This window comes from Rana temporaria, chromosome 11 (genome assembly GCF_905171775.1).
Source record: "Rana temporaria chromosome 11, aRanTem1.1, whole genome shotgun sequence".
Lineage (NCBI taxonomy): Eukaryota > Metazoa > Chordata > Amphibia > Anura > Ranidae > Rana > Rana temporaria.
The window spans coordinates 91,355,732-91,373,983 of record NC_053499.1 but is presented as its reverse complement, the minus strand read 5'-3'; the positions used below and the strand labels follow the sequence as shown (position 1 = coordinate 91,373,983).

General features: G+C 46.8%; 1 protein-coding gene across 1 annotated transcript in view; it reads left to right on the top strand.

Moving 5' to 3' along the window:
- The window catches only part of LOC120916886 (latent-transforming growth factor beta-binding protein 3-like), a 2,124,401-nt gene that overhangs the window by 1,314,515 nt on the left and 791,634 nt on the right, over positions 1–18,252 (top strand). The window contains 1 exon segment of the mRNA XM_040327823.1: positions 13,874–13,993. Within this exon segment, the coding sequence (XP_040183757.1) occupies positions 13,874–13,993 (120 nt within the window).

Sequence of the window (18,252 nt, the reverse complement as noted above, 5' to 3'; positions counted from 1 at the left end):
TCTGTGTCTATCGAACCTGTGGTCGAATGTGCCTAACCTTAACTCTATTGCCGCGTACACACCATCACTTTATGTGATGGAAAAAAACGACATTTTCTGTAAAGTAAAAAACAACGTTTTTGAAACTTAAATTTTCAAAAACGACGTTGCCTACACACCATCGTTTTTTCACAATGCTCTAGCAAAGCGAGGTTACGTTCACCACTTTTTTTTATTGAAGCTGCCTTCATAACTACAGTACCTGCTGCCGAGAATGTGTTTTTAGTACGACGGCATCGCGCTGATTCTCGGCGACAGGGTGCCGACATCTCGCACTCACTGGAATAGTAAAAGCACATCCCAGCAAGCGCGTCATAGAAGCGACGGGAGATCCGACTTGGATTCCCGCCAATTCTACACGTGTGCGGCGTTTGTTATGAATCCTGAGGGGGAAGTCCCCGCCGGATTTTAAATAAAAATCCGGCATGGGTTCCCCCCTCAGGAGCATACCGGGCCCTTAGGTCTGGTATGGGTTGTAAGGAGAGCCCCCCTACGCCGAAAAAACGGCGTAGGGGGTCCCCCTACAATCCATACCAGACCCGTATCCAAAGCACGCTACCCGGCCGGCCAGGAAAGGAGTGGGGACGAGCGAGCGGCCCCCCCTCCTGAGCCGTACCAGGCTGCATGCCCTCAACATGGGGGGGTTGGGTGCTCTGGGGCAGGAGGCGCACTGCGGGCCCCCCCCACCCCAGAGCACCCTGTCCCCATGTTGATGAGGACAGGGCCCCTTCCCGACAACCCTGGCCGTTGGTTGTCGGGGTATGCGGGCGGGAGGCTTATCGGAATCTGGGAGCCCCCTTTAATAAGGGGGCCCCCAGATACCGGCCCCCACCCTAAGTGAATGAGTATGGGGTACATCGTACCCCTACCCATTCACCTGCAAGAAAAGTGGTATAAACACAAATAAAAAAACACAGGGTATTAAAATATTTTATTAGTCTGCTCCGGAGGCCGCCCCCTGTCTTCTTTAGCTCTTTTTACCGGGGGGGGCTTCTTCTTTGACGTCTTCGGGTGGGGGCCGCTCTTCTTCGCCGCCGTCCGGTTCTCTTCCACCGCCGGGGGGGTCGCTTTTATAAAAGCGCCCACCCCCCGGCGGGTTTCCTCCGACGTTTTCGGCGGGGGGTGGTGTGCTTCTCAGGGGGGGGCTTCTTCTTCCGCTATCCGGGGGGGTCTTCTCCGCTATCCGGGGGGGTCTTCTCCACTCTCCGGGGGTCTTCTGCTATGTTCGCCGCTCTCCGCTGTTGACTCGGCGCACCCCGGTTCTTCCTCCCGCTGTCCGGTGCCTTCTCCTTCAGTGCTGAACGGGACAGCGGGAGGAAGAACTGGGGTGCGCCGAGTCAACAGCGGAGAGCGGCGAACATAGCAGAAGACCCCCGGAGAGTGGAGAAGACCCCCCGGATAGCGGAGAAGACCCCCCCGGATAGCGGAAGAAGAAGCCCCCCCTGAGAAGCACACCACCCCCCGCCGAAGACGTCGGAGGAAACCCGCCGGGGGGTGGGCGCTTTTATAAAAGCGACCCCCCCGGCGGTGGAAGAGAACCGGATGGCGGCGAAGAAGAGCGGCCCCCAACCGAAGACGTCAAAGAAGAAGACCCCCCCCTGGTAAAAAGAGCTAAAGAAGACAGGGGGCGGCCTCCGGAGCAGACTAATAAAATATTTTAATACCCTGTGTTTTTTTATTTGTGTTTATACCACTTTTCTTGCAGGTGAATGGGTAGGGGTACGATGTACCCCATACTCATTCACTTAGGGTGGGGGGCCGGTATCTGGGGGCCCCCTTATTAAAGGGGGCTCCCAGATTCCGATAAGCCTCCCGCCCGCATACCCCGACAACCAACGGCCAGGGTTTCCGGGAAGGGGCCCTGTCCTCATCAACATGGGGACAGGGTGCTCTGGGGTGGGGGGGGCCCGCAGTGCGCCCCCCTGCCCCAGAGCACCCAACCTCCCCCCATGTTGAGGGCATGCAGCCTGGTACGGCTCAGAAGGGAGTGGCGCTCGCTCGTCCCCACTCCTTTCCTGGCCGGCCGGGTAGCGTGCTTTGGATACGGGTCTGGTATGGATTGTAGGGGGACCCCCTACGCCGTTTTTTCGGCGTAGGGGGCTCTCCTTACAACCCATACCAGACCTAAGGGCCCGGTATGCTCCTGAGGGGGGAACCCATGCCAGATTTTTATTTAAAATCCGGCGGGGACTTCCCCTTCAGGATTCATAACAAACGACGCACACGTGTAGAATTGGCGGGAATCCAAGTCGGATCTCCTGTCGCTTCTATGACGGCTTTGTCTATCGCGGCAAGCCAGCTCGGCGCTGGCTCCCGCGATGAGGCTCGTAGGTGCTCAATCTCACCGAGAAAGGGAGCGAGATTGACACAATATCGCAGTCACCCACTGTCTGGGCATGTTGTTTTAAACGTCGTTTTTTGCTACACACGGTCAATTTTTGTGAAACAAAAAACGACGTTTTGAAAAAGACATAAAACGACATTTTCCCCCACACCCGGTCATTTAAATTGAAGTTTTTAAAAATGTCGTTTTTTTTCATCACATAAAGTGATGGTGTGTACGCGGCATATTAGTCCAATATTATTCTACATAGAGAGGAAAGATTCGACATTATAGAGAGAAAAGATTCGACATTATAGAGAGAAAGATCGCTGCTGAAATTGGGTGGGGGAAGTAAAATAAAAATAATGATGATGATGAATGTTATTGGCTGATTGTAACCAAAGAGGAGGAGCAGTAAAATAGCTAGAACTAACTTGACAATTCAACATGAACGACGAAGATTCGACAAAGCATCGAAAAACATACAAACATCGAATCTGTCATTAAAGGCTTATGGTGTCTGTCAAAAGTTCTAAGAAGATTCAACGGAGCAGCTAAACTGTACGATTCTGCAATCTTACATTTCCGGTCAAATGCTTGGCCCATAGGCTATAGAAAAATTTGAATGTTGGTTGATTAGTAATAATAATTAACCACTTCCATACAGGGCACTTATACACCTTCCCGCCCAGACCAATTTTTAGCTTTCAATGCTGTTGCACTTTAAATGACAATTGAGCGGTCGTGCTACACTGTACCCAAACTAAATTTTTATAATTTTGTACCCACAAATAGAGCTTTCTTTTAGTGGTATTTGATCACCTCTGGGATTTTTATTTTCTGCAAAAAAAATGACCGATTTTTTTTTAAAAAAAAGTTTTTTTTTGTTTCTGTTATAAAACATTGTAAATAAGTATGTTTTCTCCTTCACTGATGGGCACTGATGGTACTGCACTGATGGGCACTGATAAGGCGGCACTGATGGGCACCGATGAGGTGGCACTGATGTGGTGGCATTGATGGGCACTGATGATGGGCATTAATATGCGGCACTGATGGGCAGCACGGATGGGCACTGATAGGCGGCACGGATAGGCGGCACGGATGGGCACGGATAGGCGGCACAGATGGGCACGGATAGGCGGCACGGATGGGCACGGATAGGCGGCACGGATGGGCACTGATAGGCGGCATGGATGGGCACTGATAGGTGGCACAGATGGGCATAGATGGGCACTGATAGGTGGCACTATCGTATGTGTTGTACTAATGGATGCCAATCAGTGCCAAACAATGCCTGCCAATCAGTGATGCCCATTGTGGGCACTGATTGGCATCCATTGCGGGCACTGATTGGCATCCATTATTTGTGTAATTGTCATCCCTGGTGGTCTAGGGTGGCATACCTGTGTTTTGGTTTTGCATCCCTGTGGTCTAGTGGCATTCCTGGTGGTCCACTGGGCATCCCTGGTGGTCCAGTGGGCATCCTCGGGGGGGCTGTGCTGATAATCGATCAGCACAAACCCCCCCTGTCAGAGGAGCAGCCGATCGGCTCTCCTCTACTCGCGTCTGACAGACACGAGTGAGGAAAAGCCGATTACCAGGTTTTCCTGTTTACATCGTGATCAGCCGTGATTGGACACGGCTGATCACGTGGTAAAAAGTCTCTGACGGAGAATCTTTACCTAGATCGGTGTTGCGGGGTGTCAGACTGACACCCTACAACAACGATCGCCGCGATGTGCGCCCCCGGGGGCGCGCATCGGCTCAATATCCTAAAGACGTCATATGACGTCCACTCAGGTTATTGAAACCACTTTGCCAACGTCAATCTGTCATTGGCGGGCGGCAAGTGGTTAATAAATATAATTATGACTAGTCATAAAACATTAGAATTCTACTATAGCTAGCTTGTAGGCGGAACATTCGACCGGAAATGTACGATCGCGGCATTGTACAGTTTCTCTGCTCCGTCAAATCTTCTTTGAACATTTGACAGACACCATAAGCCTTCAATGGCAGATTCGACCTGAATTCATTCAGATTTTCGACTAATGCAATTTCTAACGAAAAACAACTAAATAAAAACGAATTAGTTACGGAGTAACTAAATAAATGTATTTTTCGGACGAAAACGAAATTCCAAAACAAAATATTTCAGTGTGCACATGTCTAGTACATAGTGCCCACTGTCATACTCTCCACACTTCTCTCCTATACATAGTGCCCAGTGTCATGCCCTCCACACTCCTCTCCTATACATAGCGCCCGCTGTCATACCCTACACACTCCTCTCCTGTAAATAGTGCCCGCTGTCATACACTTCTCTCCTGTACATAGTGCCCACTGTCGTACCCTCCACACTTGTCTCCTGTACATACTGCTCACTGTCATACCCTTCACACTCCTCTCCTATACATGGTGCCCACTGTCATACCCTGCACACTCCTTTCCTATACATACTGTCCACTGCCATACCCTCCACACTCCTCCCCTGTACATACTGTAACCCAAGCTTACACTCCAAACTCCTCTCCTGTACATACTGCCAACTATCTTTCTCTCCACATTCCTCTCCTGTACATACTGCCCCCATCATACCCTCCTCTCCTGTACATACTGCCCACTTTCATACCCTCCACACTCCTCTCCTGTGCATACAACTAGGTATGAGCTTCGAGTTCGAGTCGAACTCATGTTCGACTCGAACATTGCTTGTTTCGGTGAACAACGAACAATTTGGGGTGTTCGCGGAAAATTCAAAAGCAGCGGAACACCCTGTTAAAGTATATGGGAGAAATCTAAAGTGCTAATTTTAAAGGCTAATATGCAAGTTATTGTCCTAAAAAGTGTTTTTCAGACCCGGGTCCTGCCCCCAGGGGACATGTATCAATGCAAAAAAAAGTTTTAAAAACAGACATTTTTTCGGGAGCAGTGAATTTAACCACCTAACGACCGCCGCATGTACATTTACGTCGGCAGAATGGCACGGACAGGCAGATGTACGTACCTGTACGAGCCTGCCTTCCCGCGGGTCGGGGGTCCGATCGGGACCCCCCCGGTACATGCGGTGGTCAGTAAGCCTCTGGGAGCGATGAGGGGGCGGCTGTTCATTTCTGGCCACCCCCTCGCGATCGCTCCCAGCCAATCTCCTTCTGCCGAAGGACTTCCTCTGCCTGTGTTATGTAAACACAGGCAGGAGGAAGTGATGTCATCTCTCCTCTCGGCGGTATTTTCGTTCGGCGAGAGGAGAGAAGACATCACAAAGTGAGTTGCACCAACAGCACACATACACAGTAACACACAGCACACTTAACCCCCCCAGTCACCCCCGATCACCCCCCCAGCCCCCTGTCACAGTGTCACTGATTGCAGTGATCATTTATTTACTGATAAATAAAAAAAAGTTAATTTTTTCCCCAAAAAATGTGTTTGAAAAATTGCTGCGCAAATACTGTGTGGAAAAAAATGCAACACCCACTATTTTATTCTGTAGGGCCTTTGCTTTAAAAAAATATATAATGTTTGGGGGTTCAACTTAACTTTCTTGCAAAAAAAAAAAATGTCTTTATGTAAACAAACAGTGTCAGAAAGGGCTTTGTCTTTAGAAGTGGTTAGAAGAGTGTGTGTGATGTATGACATAAGCTTCTAAATGTTGTGCATAAAATGCCAGGACAGTTCAAAATCCCCCCAAATGACCCCATTTTGGAAAGTAGACACCCCAAGCTATTTGCTGAGAGGCATGTCGAGTCCATGGAATATTTTATATTTTGACACAAGTTGCGGGAAAATATTATTATTTTTTTGCGCAAAGTTGTCACTAAATGATATATTGCTCAAACATGCCATGGGCATATGTGGAATTACACCCCAAAATACATTCTGCTGCTTCTCCTGAGTACGGGCATACCACATGTGTGAGACTTTTGGGAGCCTATCCGCGTACGGGACCCCAAAAACCAATCACCGCCTTCAGGCTTTCTAAGGGTGTAAATCTTTGATTTCACTCCTCTCTACCTATCACAGTTTCGGAGGCCATGAAATGCCCAGATGGCACAAACCCCCCCCAAATGACCCCATTTTGGAAAGTAGACACCCCAAGCTATTTGCTGAGAGGTATGGTGAGTATTTTGCAGATCTCACTTTTTGTCACAAAGTTTTGAAAATGTAAAAAAAAAAAAAAAACATTTGTATTTTCTTTCTTCATTTTTAAAAACAAATGGGAGCTGTAAAATACTCACTATGCCTCTCAGCAAATAGCTTGGGGTGTCTACTTTCCAAAATGGGGTCATGTGGGGGGGTTTTGTGCTATTTTGGCATTTTATGGCCTTCGAAACTGTGATAGGTAGTGAGGAGTGAAATCAAAAATTTGCGCCCTTTGAAATGCTGAAGGCGGTGCTTGGTTTTTGGGGCCCCATACGCGGCTAGGCTCCCAAAAAGTCCCACACATGTGGTATCCCCGTACTCAGGAGAAGCAGCAGAATGTATTTTGGGGTGCAATTCCACATATAACCATGGCATGTGTGAGCAATATATAATTTAGTGACAACTTTTTGTATTTTTTTTTTGTCATTATTCAATCACTTGGGACTAAAAAAAAAAAATATTCAATGGACTCAACATGCCTCTCAGCAGTTTCCTTGGGATGTCTACTTTCCAAAATGGGGTCATTTGGGGGGGGGGGGGTTGTACTGCCCTGCCATTTTAGCACCTCAAGAATTGAGATAGGCAGTCATAAATTAAAAGCTGTGTAAATTCCAGAAAATGTACCCTAGTTTGTAGACGCTATAACTTTTGCGAAAACCAATAAATATACGCTTATTGCGATTTTTTTTACTAAACACATGTGGCTGAATACATTTTGGCCTAAATGTTTGACTAAAATTTAGTTTATTCGATTTTTCTTATAACAAAAAGTAGAAAATATCATTTTTTTTCAAAATTTTCAGGCTTTTTCCATTTATATAGCAAAAATTTTAAATCGCAGAGGCAATCAAATACCATCAAAAGAAAGCTCTATTTGTGGGAAGAAAAGGACGCAAATTTTGTTTCGGTACAACATTGCATGACTGCGCAATTACCAGTTAAAGCAGCGCAGTGCCAAATTGTAAAAACACCTTTGGTCCTTTAGCTGCATATTGGTCCGGGGCTTAAGTGGTTAATAATGCTTAAAGTGAAACAATAAAAGTGAAATATTCCTTTAAATTTCATACCTGGGGGGGTGTGAAGTATGCATGTGAAATAGCGCATGTTTCCCGTACTTAGAACTGTCCCTGCACAAAGTGTCATTTCTGAAGGAAAAAAAGTCATTTAAAAATGACTCGCGGCTATAATGAATTGTCAGCTCCCGGCAATTCAGAGAGAATTCATTTATAAAAAAAAAAGCGTGGGGGTCCCCCCAAATTCAATTACAAGGCCCTTCAGGTCTGGTATGGATATTAAGGGGAACCCCGCCGTCAATTTAAAAAAAATAAATGACGTGGGGTTTCCCCCCAAATATCCATTCCAGACCCTTCAGGCCCCCCCCTCCTGAACCGTACCAGGCCACATGCCCTCAACATGGGGAGGATGTCCTCATGTTGATGGGGACAAGGGCCTCATCCCCACAACCCTGGCCGGTGGTCGTGGGGGTCTGTGGGCGGGGGGCTTTTCAGAATCTGGAAGACCCCTTTAACAAAGGGGACCCCCAGATTCTGCCCCCCTATGTAAATTGGTAATGGGGTACATTGTACCCCTACCATTTCACGAAGGAAGTGTAAATAATTGTAAAAAAACGCACACACCGTGGAAAAAAATCATTTATTAAAAATAAAAAAAATCCAGCGGTGGTAATCCACTCTCGATCCCCGCACCAATGTTGTCGGTATCCAGCGACGGTTGATCTCCTCTCTGCCGGGGTCCAGCGATGAGAAGATCCATCCAGGTCTGGGATCCAGAGTGAAGCATCGTCTCCACCGGAGAAAGCCTGGCGAATGACGCGGCTGGAGCTAGTGACATTTCTTATTTAGGTGAGGTGGGGCCACCTGTCACGTGACCCCGCCCCCTCTGATGCAAGGGGGAAGTCTGGGCTTCCCCAGTGACATAGCAGAGGGTGCTTCAGAGAGGGACGGGGTCACGTGCCCCGCCTCATCTATATAAGAAATGTCACTAGCTCCAGCCACGTCATTCGCCAGGTTGTTTCCAGTGGAGACAGGCAGCCGGCGATGCTGTGCTCTGGATCCCGAACCTGGATGGATCTTCTCATCGCTGGACCCCGGCGGAGAGGAGATGACCCGTCGCTGGATACCAACAACGTTGGAGCGGGGACCGAGAGTGGATTACCACCGCTGGATTTTTTTTCTTTTTTCTTTTTCTTTGCATTGATAAATGTCCCCTGGGGCAGGACCCAGGTCCCCAAACACTTTTTATGACACTTTAGATTTCAAACGTTCGAGTCCCATAGACTTTAATGGGGTTCTAAAGTTCACACGGACATTTGGTGTGTTCGCAGGTTCTGGTGCGAACCGAACACGGGGGTGTTCGGGTAATCCCTACATACTACCCACTGTCATACCCTCCACACTCCTCTCCGGTACATACTACCCACTGGCATACCCTTCACACTCCTCTCCTGTACATAGTGCCTTCTGCCATACCCTCTGCACTCCTCTCCTGTACATAGTGCCCACTGTTGGAGCCTCCACATTACTCTCCCTCACCTGCACATACCGTATTTATCGGCGTATACCGCACACTTTTTTGCCCTTAAAATCAGGGCAAAATCGCGGGTGCACGATATACGCCAATACCCGCTTCCCGCACCGTGTTTGAACCACTGCGCCGACATATACCGAGCGCAGTACACTCGGGTATACTCGGGCAGGCTCGGCTCCTCTCGCGGTCACGTCCTGTGCGTCTTGTACGTCCTTTATGCGAGAGGAGCCTGCCCGACTATAGCCGAATGTACTGCGCTCGGTATATGTCGGCGGAGTGGTTCAAACACAGCGCGGGAAGCGGGGATTCGACTTGGAGACAGCGCGAGAGGACACCACGATAGCCGCAGGACAGGACAAGGCCGCAGATGGACGCCCTTGCAAGACACCAAAACAGTAAGTATAAAACATTTTTTTTCCAGGAATTTCAGGGCTACATTAGGGGTGCGTGCTATATGCCAGAGCGCGTAATAGGGAGATAAATACGGTACTTCCCACTTTTATACCATCCATATTCCTCCCCTATGCCTCTTACCCACAAAAACAGTTCTTTAAAACTATACTGAATATCTTCAATGTTACCAGCTCTAGAATGGGCACACTTGTTCGTTAAACTAAAAGAAATCTCAGTCCTCATATTTGTTCTGCTCCATTGTTTGTACTCATTTAGTTTTGTGATTACTACTGTGATGTATAGAAGAACATAGGGGATCTCAGATACTGTAAATATGGCACTTGTAAAACAAAGTGTCCCTGAAAATATTTTTGTAATGTTGGCAATTATGCACTTAGGCATCCTGTGATTTTAAAGCGGTAGTAAACTTTGCTAACATTACAATTTTTTAGAGGTCCTGAGCTAGGTTATGCCACAATGTGCATATTAGGGTACACTTAAATTGTGAGACTGAGCCCTCCAGTGCTGCGCTGTGATCAATCCGGCGGGGCCCGGGCGCTTCCATCTTCACCTGGTCTTCCTTCTGGGTTCTGTGCCTTTGGTCACTTGCCTTGGCCGGGCTGCGTTCATGTCATTCCCACACATTCTCATGCGCATCCTCTCTCTCTCTCATTCCCCCCCTTTCTCTCTCATCCTCCCTCCCTTACCCCTCACCCCTCTCTCATACTCTTTTGTGCTCTCTTTCTTTCTCTCTCATCCTCACTCTCTCTTTAATTAGTTATAACAAAAAATTGTTTGCATTTTTATTTATTTATAAAAGGCCCACCAAACTACTCAGCACCAGGCCCATAATGTTCTTAATCTGGCCCTGGTTCTGAGCTAGCAGCATGTCGTTCTGTGTTACATTGAGGGGCGGAGCTATCACCATCTTGGTCTCTGTGTCCTGGCTGGGCTGCAGAATACACTGAGTTTGCGGGGCCCCTCTCTGGATTTACGTTTTGCCGACATCTCCTTCTCGTTCCTGCTGCTCTCCGGTGCAGGTTACTGTCACTCAGGGCTCACAGGTTGTTTTGTAAATAGCTCAGGGAAGTCCGTGATAGCGGAGCTCCCCCACAGTGCGGCCATATACTTCTGTGGCTGACCAGGCCCCTTCCAATATTCATTTTTGACTATATTCGGTTATTTCACAATTCATCCATTATTTGGTTCAATAAATTATTGAGATTTAAAGATTCAACAAGATTCTCAGTCAATGACTGCTTCTTCAGGAATAATTTGGGACAATAATTTGCTATGCCACTCACAACATATTGGTATCATATAGTATCAAAAAAATAAAACAGTATTGTATAAGGGCCCAACGACCTACCTCCTGAACAGCAATATCACAGTATTTACATTTACTGTATATACAAACGGTCTGTTATTGCAGTTATTGCAGTTCAGGAGATATGTGTTTGGGCCCCTGAATGATGTCTTGTGAAATAAACAAATATGGTCAAATATGAGTATTGGGATATCTGGGATGAAAGGATGCATATGAAGCTCATATGTACTGTATGTGGAATGGCATTTAACATGTAAATACAAATATGTGATTTTATATAATGGTATGATTGTGTACCTTTAAAGTCCAGTATGTTTTCTTTGTTAGGATTTATATATAATGTACATTTTAAAGTTATTATTTGACAAATGGATCTGTTGCATGTGTGTACAATTATAGTAGTAGTAAAATTAAATATAAAGCAGTGAACACCCTGATGAATAATCCTGTAGATAATGTGGTTTATACATCTATCTAAGGTTCTTTATGTGGTAGCACTTTTTCCCTGCAAACAAGAGTAAGCAAAGCACTACCTTTCTCCTTTATTTTTTCAGTGTTGTCTACTGTACATAGAGTACACTTCACATCCATTTTGCATCATGTACTTGCCTACCAGTAGTGTGTAATGAACCTTGTAATACACACATTTATTACAGAAGTTATTTATTTATTTATTAAAATTCTTCATGGTACAAAAAGTACAGAAAACGCAGTCAGTTACCCGTAGGCCTCGATGCGCCTAGAACAACAATACAACCACGAGTTGCTAGTATAATTCTATATCCAGGGCCGCCATCAGGGGGGTACAGACAGTACACCTGTAAGGGGCCCGGATGGGCCCTCACAGGGTCCCCAGGGTCCCAGATGGCAACCCCCCTTTTTTTTATTTATTTTTTATTTAAAAAAAATACATTTATAATATATATATATATATATATATATATATATATATACACATATATATTATTAAAGGGCCCAGAGGTCCCAAGGGGCCTGGAGGTCCCCAGGGCCTGGATGGCAACCCCCCTTTTTTTTGTTTTTTATTATTTTTTTATTAAAGGGCCCAGAGGTCCCCAGGGGCCCCCGGATGGCTACCCCTCTTTTTTTATATATTTTTTTATTATTAACCACTTAAGGACCGCCTAACGACGATATACATCGGCAGAATGCCACCGCTGGGCACAATCACGTACCTGTACGTGATTGTATAAAGCCCAGCGGTGGGTCGCGGGCGCGCCCCCGTGGCACGCACCTGCGACCCGGTCCGAAGCTCCGTGACCTCGGCCGCGGGACTCGCGGACCTGATCACAGTTAGTCACGCGATCGGTCCCCGGAGCTGAAGAATGGGGAGAGCCGCGTGTAAACACGGCTTCCCCGTTCTTCACTGTGGCGCTGTCATCGATTGTGTGTTCCCTAATATAGGGACGCACAATCAATGACGTCAGACCTACAGCCACACCCCCCTACAGTTGTAAACACACTTCAGGGAACACATAACCCCTTCAGCGCCCTCTTGTGGTTAACTCCCAAACTGCAACTGTCATTTTCACAATAAACAATGCATTTTAAATCCATTTTTTGCTGTGAAAATGACAATGGTCCCAACCAGGGGTCAAGTTCTGGGGAAAAAAGTGTGGGAACTCCCACCCAAGATCCACTCCCCCACCAAAAAATAAAAAAAATTATACGCTCATTACTAAACCGCATGTTTTTTTTTTCTTTCGATCCACTGTACCTTAGTAATCCTTTATGTTACTGGTCGATTCCTGTATACGGATTCATCGGGTAGTGTGCAGGTATTCCTTTAAGCAAGTTCTTTCTAAATCCCTCCGCAATGTCTCCTGGGAACAATGACAAAAGCTCCCAGGAGACATTGTGACATTGAGGAAGTGACGGAATACCCGCAGACTACCCGATGAATCCATATACAGGAAGCGGCCAGTAACATAAAGGATTACTAAGGTTCGCCTGCCCCTGACAGTGACTCGAGCTGGGCATCGACGCTTAGGATTGGCTCAGGCGGCTCGGCTGCTCTAGTCCTGCAAAGGGAACTGTGTTCCTGCTGTGAAAAAAGTGCAGGAACGCCGTTCCCACGCGTTCCCGCAGGACTTGAGCCCTGGTCCCAACAATGTGTCAAAATTGTCCAAAGTGTCTGCCATAATGTCGCAGTCACGAAAAAAATCGCTGCTCGCCGCCATTAGTAGTAAAAAAAATTTTTTGATAAAAATGCAATAAAATTATCCCCTATTTTGTAAACGCTATAAATTTTGTGCAAACCAATCGATAAATGCTTATTGCGATTTTTTTTTTAACAGAAATAGGTAGAAGAATACGTATCGACCTAAACTGGGGGAAAAAAAATGTATATATGTTTTGGGGGGATATTTATTATAGCAAAAAGTAAAAAATATTGAATTTTTTTCTAAATTGTTGCTCTATTTTTGTTTATAACGCAAAAAATAAAAACCGCAGAGGTGATCAAATACCACCAAAAGAAAGCTCTATTTGTGGGAAAAAAAGGACGCCAATTTTGTTTGGGAGCCACGTCGCACGACCGCACAATTGTCAGTTAAAGCGACGCAGTGCCGAATCGCAAAAAGGGGCCTGGTCTTTTACCTGCATTTTGGTCCGGGTCTTAAGTGGTTAAAGGGCCCAGAGTGGCTACCCCCCCTTTTTTTTTATTTTGTAAGGGGCCCAGAGGTCCCCAGGGCAAATCCCCTTTTTTATTTTATTTTCATCAGCACCCAAATCCCCCCGACCTTAATTTGTGGCAGCAGCAACCCCCTGTTTCTCAATTCACACCCCCCGCTTCTCAGTTAGCGGCAGCACCCCCCTCTTCTCAATTTGAGGCGGCAGCACCCCCTCCCCCAGTTCTCTGCTCCAGGGGGCCCATGCTTAAAGCTGTGTAAGGGATCCCATAATTCCTGATGGCAGGCCCTGTCTATATCTACTAAATAGAATTAGCCCATTTTAAGTTATATGGGTTTATAGATGAGCTCATTAATAATAATAAATAAAAAAACATGAGCCTGCTGCTAAACTAAAAATGTAATTGTTATTAAATGATTGCAGCATTTTGACCTATGTATATTTTTCAGACATAAATGAGTGTGCAACATTACAGCCATGTATAGGGGGTCAATGTATAAATACCCCTGGCTCCTTCCGATGTGTGTGTCCTCCAGGTTATAGACTGCACAATCAACATACATGTCAAGGTAATTTATTGATCATGCTATCTATAAATGGAAAGAACAAAGATTATGTCTAGGTCAACTGTATACCTTGCAAATATTTTAGAAAATATCACTGCAGACATTTGGTACTGATATTGGACTGTGTTTCCTGAGTGTAAATGCTATTTGGTGGGGCATACCTTCTGTAATCATGTCGTAAAGCAATATCCCTTGCATCTTTGCAGATGTGTAAAATTCTTAGCAAGTTTGTCACCAAAGATGAAAGGCTTACAGCTGTAAAGCTATGGAGAGCGTGGAGATGTCTGAAATTTTACCTAAAACTACCTAAAACTCTGTTCAAGCTTATGAAAAAATATATCCAACTGCTTAAACAGGGAATGGGAATTCTGGGAAACTTGTGTTGGTGGCATGGTTGCAAAAGAACAATTTTTTTTCATACTTAATGGGACACAGAGTCAGGCTTATATTCATTACCTGCTGGGTTATACTTCATCATCAGGTCGTTAGACAGAAAGTAATCCCTATATAACCCCTCCCATACAGAAAAGCACATCAGTTTTTTACCAGTGTCTGCAAGGTGGATGGCACGGTGTGTTGAGCTCTCTGAGCTCCAGGTCTCTATACCCACAAACTGTTCCAAAAATGAATCAAGGGATTGACCGATTGGATCCATTTGACACTGGCTTTTATGCTTGGATAAATGGTACCTGAGCCTCGCAAAGGAGACTCGAGATCCTGCAAGGTTTTGCCTGTAAGCGACCTCTGGGCGATGAACCCTGCGAAGTGGAAATCCTGGACACTGCAGCGCTAATGCATTTTCTGCAGGGTGCTGGATAGGTCCAAGGGAGTGGACCCTAAACATGAAAGGGTACCCAGTCCTTGATAGTCCAAGTGACAGGAACCCCCCCGTGAAGGGTGAAAATTGGGCCCTTAGGGCCAGATTCTCGTCCAGCGGTGGCGTAAAGTATCCGATTTACGTTACGCCTCCGCAACTTAGACGGGCAAGTGCTGTATTCTCAAAGCACTTGCTCCGTAAGTTGCGGCGGCGTAGTGTAAATCGGCCGGCATAAGCCCGCCTTATTCAAATTTGGAACAGGGGGGCATGTTTTATGTAAATCTTCTGTGACCCGACGTGATTGACGTTTTTCATCTCCCAGTGTGCATTGCACCGCAAGGACGTATTGGTTTTGACGTGAACGTAAATTACGTCCAGCCCCATTCACGGACGAGTTACACAAACGACGTAAAAATTTTTTAATTTAGTCGCGGAACGGCGGCCATACTTAACATTGGTACGCCGCACCTACGCCACCATATAGCAGGGGTAACTATACGCCGGGAAAAGCCTAATGTAAACGGTGTAACTTTACTGCGTCGGCCGGGCGTACGTTCGTGAATGTGTGTATCTAGCTGATTTACATATTTCGACGCGTAAATCAGCGTACCACACCCCTAGTGGCCAGTGTAAATATGCAGTTATGATCCGACGGCGTAAGAGACTTACAGCTGTCGGATCTAATAGATATCTATGCGTAACTGATTCTAAGAATCAGGCGCATAGATACGACGGCACAACGCAGAGATACGATGGCGTATCTAGAGATACGCCGTCGTATCTCCACTGAGAATCTGGCCCTTAGTTTCTAAGTGGCCCTCGCCTGGACAGGTAAGTGAAACCCCTTTGTTTTATTATTGTGGGGAGTCCCAGTGATTCTAACAATCAGTGAAGCTAGCTAAAGGCTGGACACCTGTGTGCAGTGACCTTACGGGGGAGTTTTGGGCTAGCTGTGGGTATTTGCAATGTGTACTTTCTTGCTTGTGTCCTGGCTGTTTTCTACCTGTATGATGGCACACGATCGTTCGTGCTCAGCTCAGCAGTTGCTGCTTGGTGTCTGTGATGCATGTGCATTTGCACGTGCGCCGCTGAACTTAACAGTTTGTTTGTTTGGCGCCATGGTGCACGCGCTTTGTCATAACGTGCGCAGTTGCTTTTATATGGGCGCACAAAGATTTGCATCGTACGCGAATACAGTCACACCCGTCTGCCGGAACCATGCAGGTGCGTGCACATGAACGTTCCTTCCGGTGAGCACCCAGTTTATTTAAGCTGTGTAGGCCAAGCATGCGGTGCTTCCAGAAAGCAGCTGTGAGACAGAGCAGGCTCTGAACAGACACTTGCAGCAGTTCATTTCTCCTTACCCGGGGTCACATGAGTCACCAAGTGTTTGCTTGGCAGGCTATGGTGCTTAGCCGGATTGTTGCATAGGGGCTTGGTGAGCCCTATTAAAGGGTCTCCTTTCTGAGGTGTTAAATCTACACCCAACAACTCTTTGTTTGTGGCTATTAAATGTCTTCCAAAAAGAGGAGCGGGACTAACACTACATGGAAGGGCACATCTATGCCATCAGTAGTTCCTGATAAACCTAGTCGTACCCTGGTGTTGTATCTCTGAAGAACCAGAGGCTTCCGGCAATCTGAGCCACTGCGCCTATCTGGTATTGTGAACACAGTCAATGCTGCTGCTTCACCCTTTATCACTAAGGATGAAATGTCCTCAGCCCTAGCTGGGTTAGAGCACAGGATTGCCGGCATGATTGCCTCCATCCTGCAGGGTGGCAAGAAGCGTGACAGATCTCCCTCCCTGGAGTCTCCTAGTTTGGAATGGGTTGACAATGGGGAAGAGCTAAAAAGCTCAGGATTCAGTGGAGTGCCCGGCAGATGAGTCTGCTTTCGAGAAATCTGGACAAAGGGAGATCCAGTTGATGTCTGCCTCTCCGTCGCAAAGGCTTTTATCCTAACTCTGACCGAAATGGTTGGTTCTGCCTTTAAGTTGCCTCTTAAAAAAGCAGAGGCGACTGAGCCCCCCTGGTCCTCTTGGCATCCCTGAGGCCTTTTCAGCTGCACAGGCTTTCCCCCTACACCCCCTGCTGGAACAGGAGGTGTAAGCTGATTTGAATATCCTGACAGGATTTTGTTCCTCTTAAGGGTCCTTTCACACTAGCGGACCGTTCGTCCGTTCTTACAAGTCCGTTTTACGGACTTGTAATGAATCCCTATGGGATCGCGTCCGTTAGCGGATGGAGCATCGCTAACGTCCGCGACATCCGCGTCCGTCGGGGATCCGCTTTTGCGAACAGAAGAAACACTATTTTTCTTCCGTCCGGCGGAACGGATCGGATGCAGACGGACTGACGGTCCGTCTGCATCCGATCCCCCAAGGGGAGGCGGAGCAGAGACAGGGCGGTCTCTGCACTGTGTGCGGGGACCGCCCCTATCCGCCGACAGCTCAGCGGGGATTGACGGATGATCCCCGCTGAGCTTTGGAGCGACACCACGGAGCGGACCACTCCATGTGAAAGGACCCTTAAGAGGTTTTACATTTTTATATCCCATGATCAAAGGTTCATTAAGAATGGGAGCAGGCCAGCCATAGATTGCAACTGTCTCTTCCTTAAACAAGAACTTAACTTATCCGGTAGATAATTGCACAGGGCTTGAAGGACCCTGTTGACAAAAAATTGGAGTCATTATTAAAAACGTTGTTTTCTTTGACCAGTTCAGCTATTTGTCCAGCTGTTGCAGCAATTGGTATTTGCCAGTCCGTAAAGGACCAGGTCAGACGGGCTGATAGGCCCAACCAGGAGGATGATCTGCCTGAAAGTAAGATCGTTTTGCTGTTGATGCCTTAAAAAGCATTCAATACAGCAGGTTTTTCATTTGGCTATCTTGTTTGTACATTTGCACAAACTTTTGTGGCTTAAGAACTGGTCAGTCGGGCTTCCTTATGAAAAAGCTATTAGCAGGTTTCCCTTTTCAGGAGGAACGTTTATTGGTGATCATTTGGACGTATATATCCATAATGATTTCCGGAGGGAAGGGTTCTCTACTCCCTGTGAAGAAAAGCACCAGGTGTCCCGTTGTTTAAAGCTTCAGGGACTGCTTCCTCAAATGTCTCAGGACCAGGGCAGTTCACCGCCAACAGGGCACTATAGCCTGGGGCAAGTCGCAATGCCAGGGCCAAGAAAAAACCCTGGTCCAAGATTCTTTCTAGATCCAGCACCAAGCCCTCCTTTTAGGGGACGCCCCCACTATATCGGTGGAGGGAAGGCTGCTGCACTTTGCAGACAGTTGGAGAACAATAATTTAAATTATGTTCCACGGTTACAAACTGGAGTTGCAGAGGGTTTTCCCCTCAGAGATTTTAAGTCTCCTGGATCCTCCAAGAATAGATTTTTTGCTTCAGGCACTATATAATTTAATGCATCAGGGAAGTGGTTGTA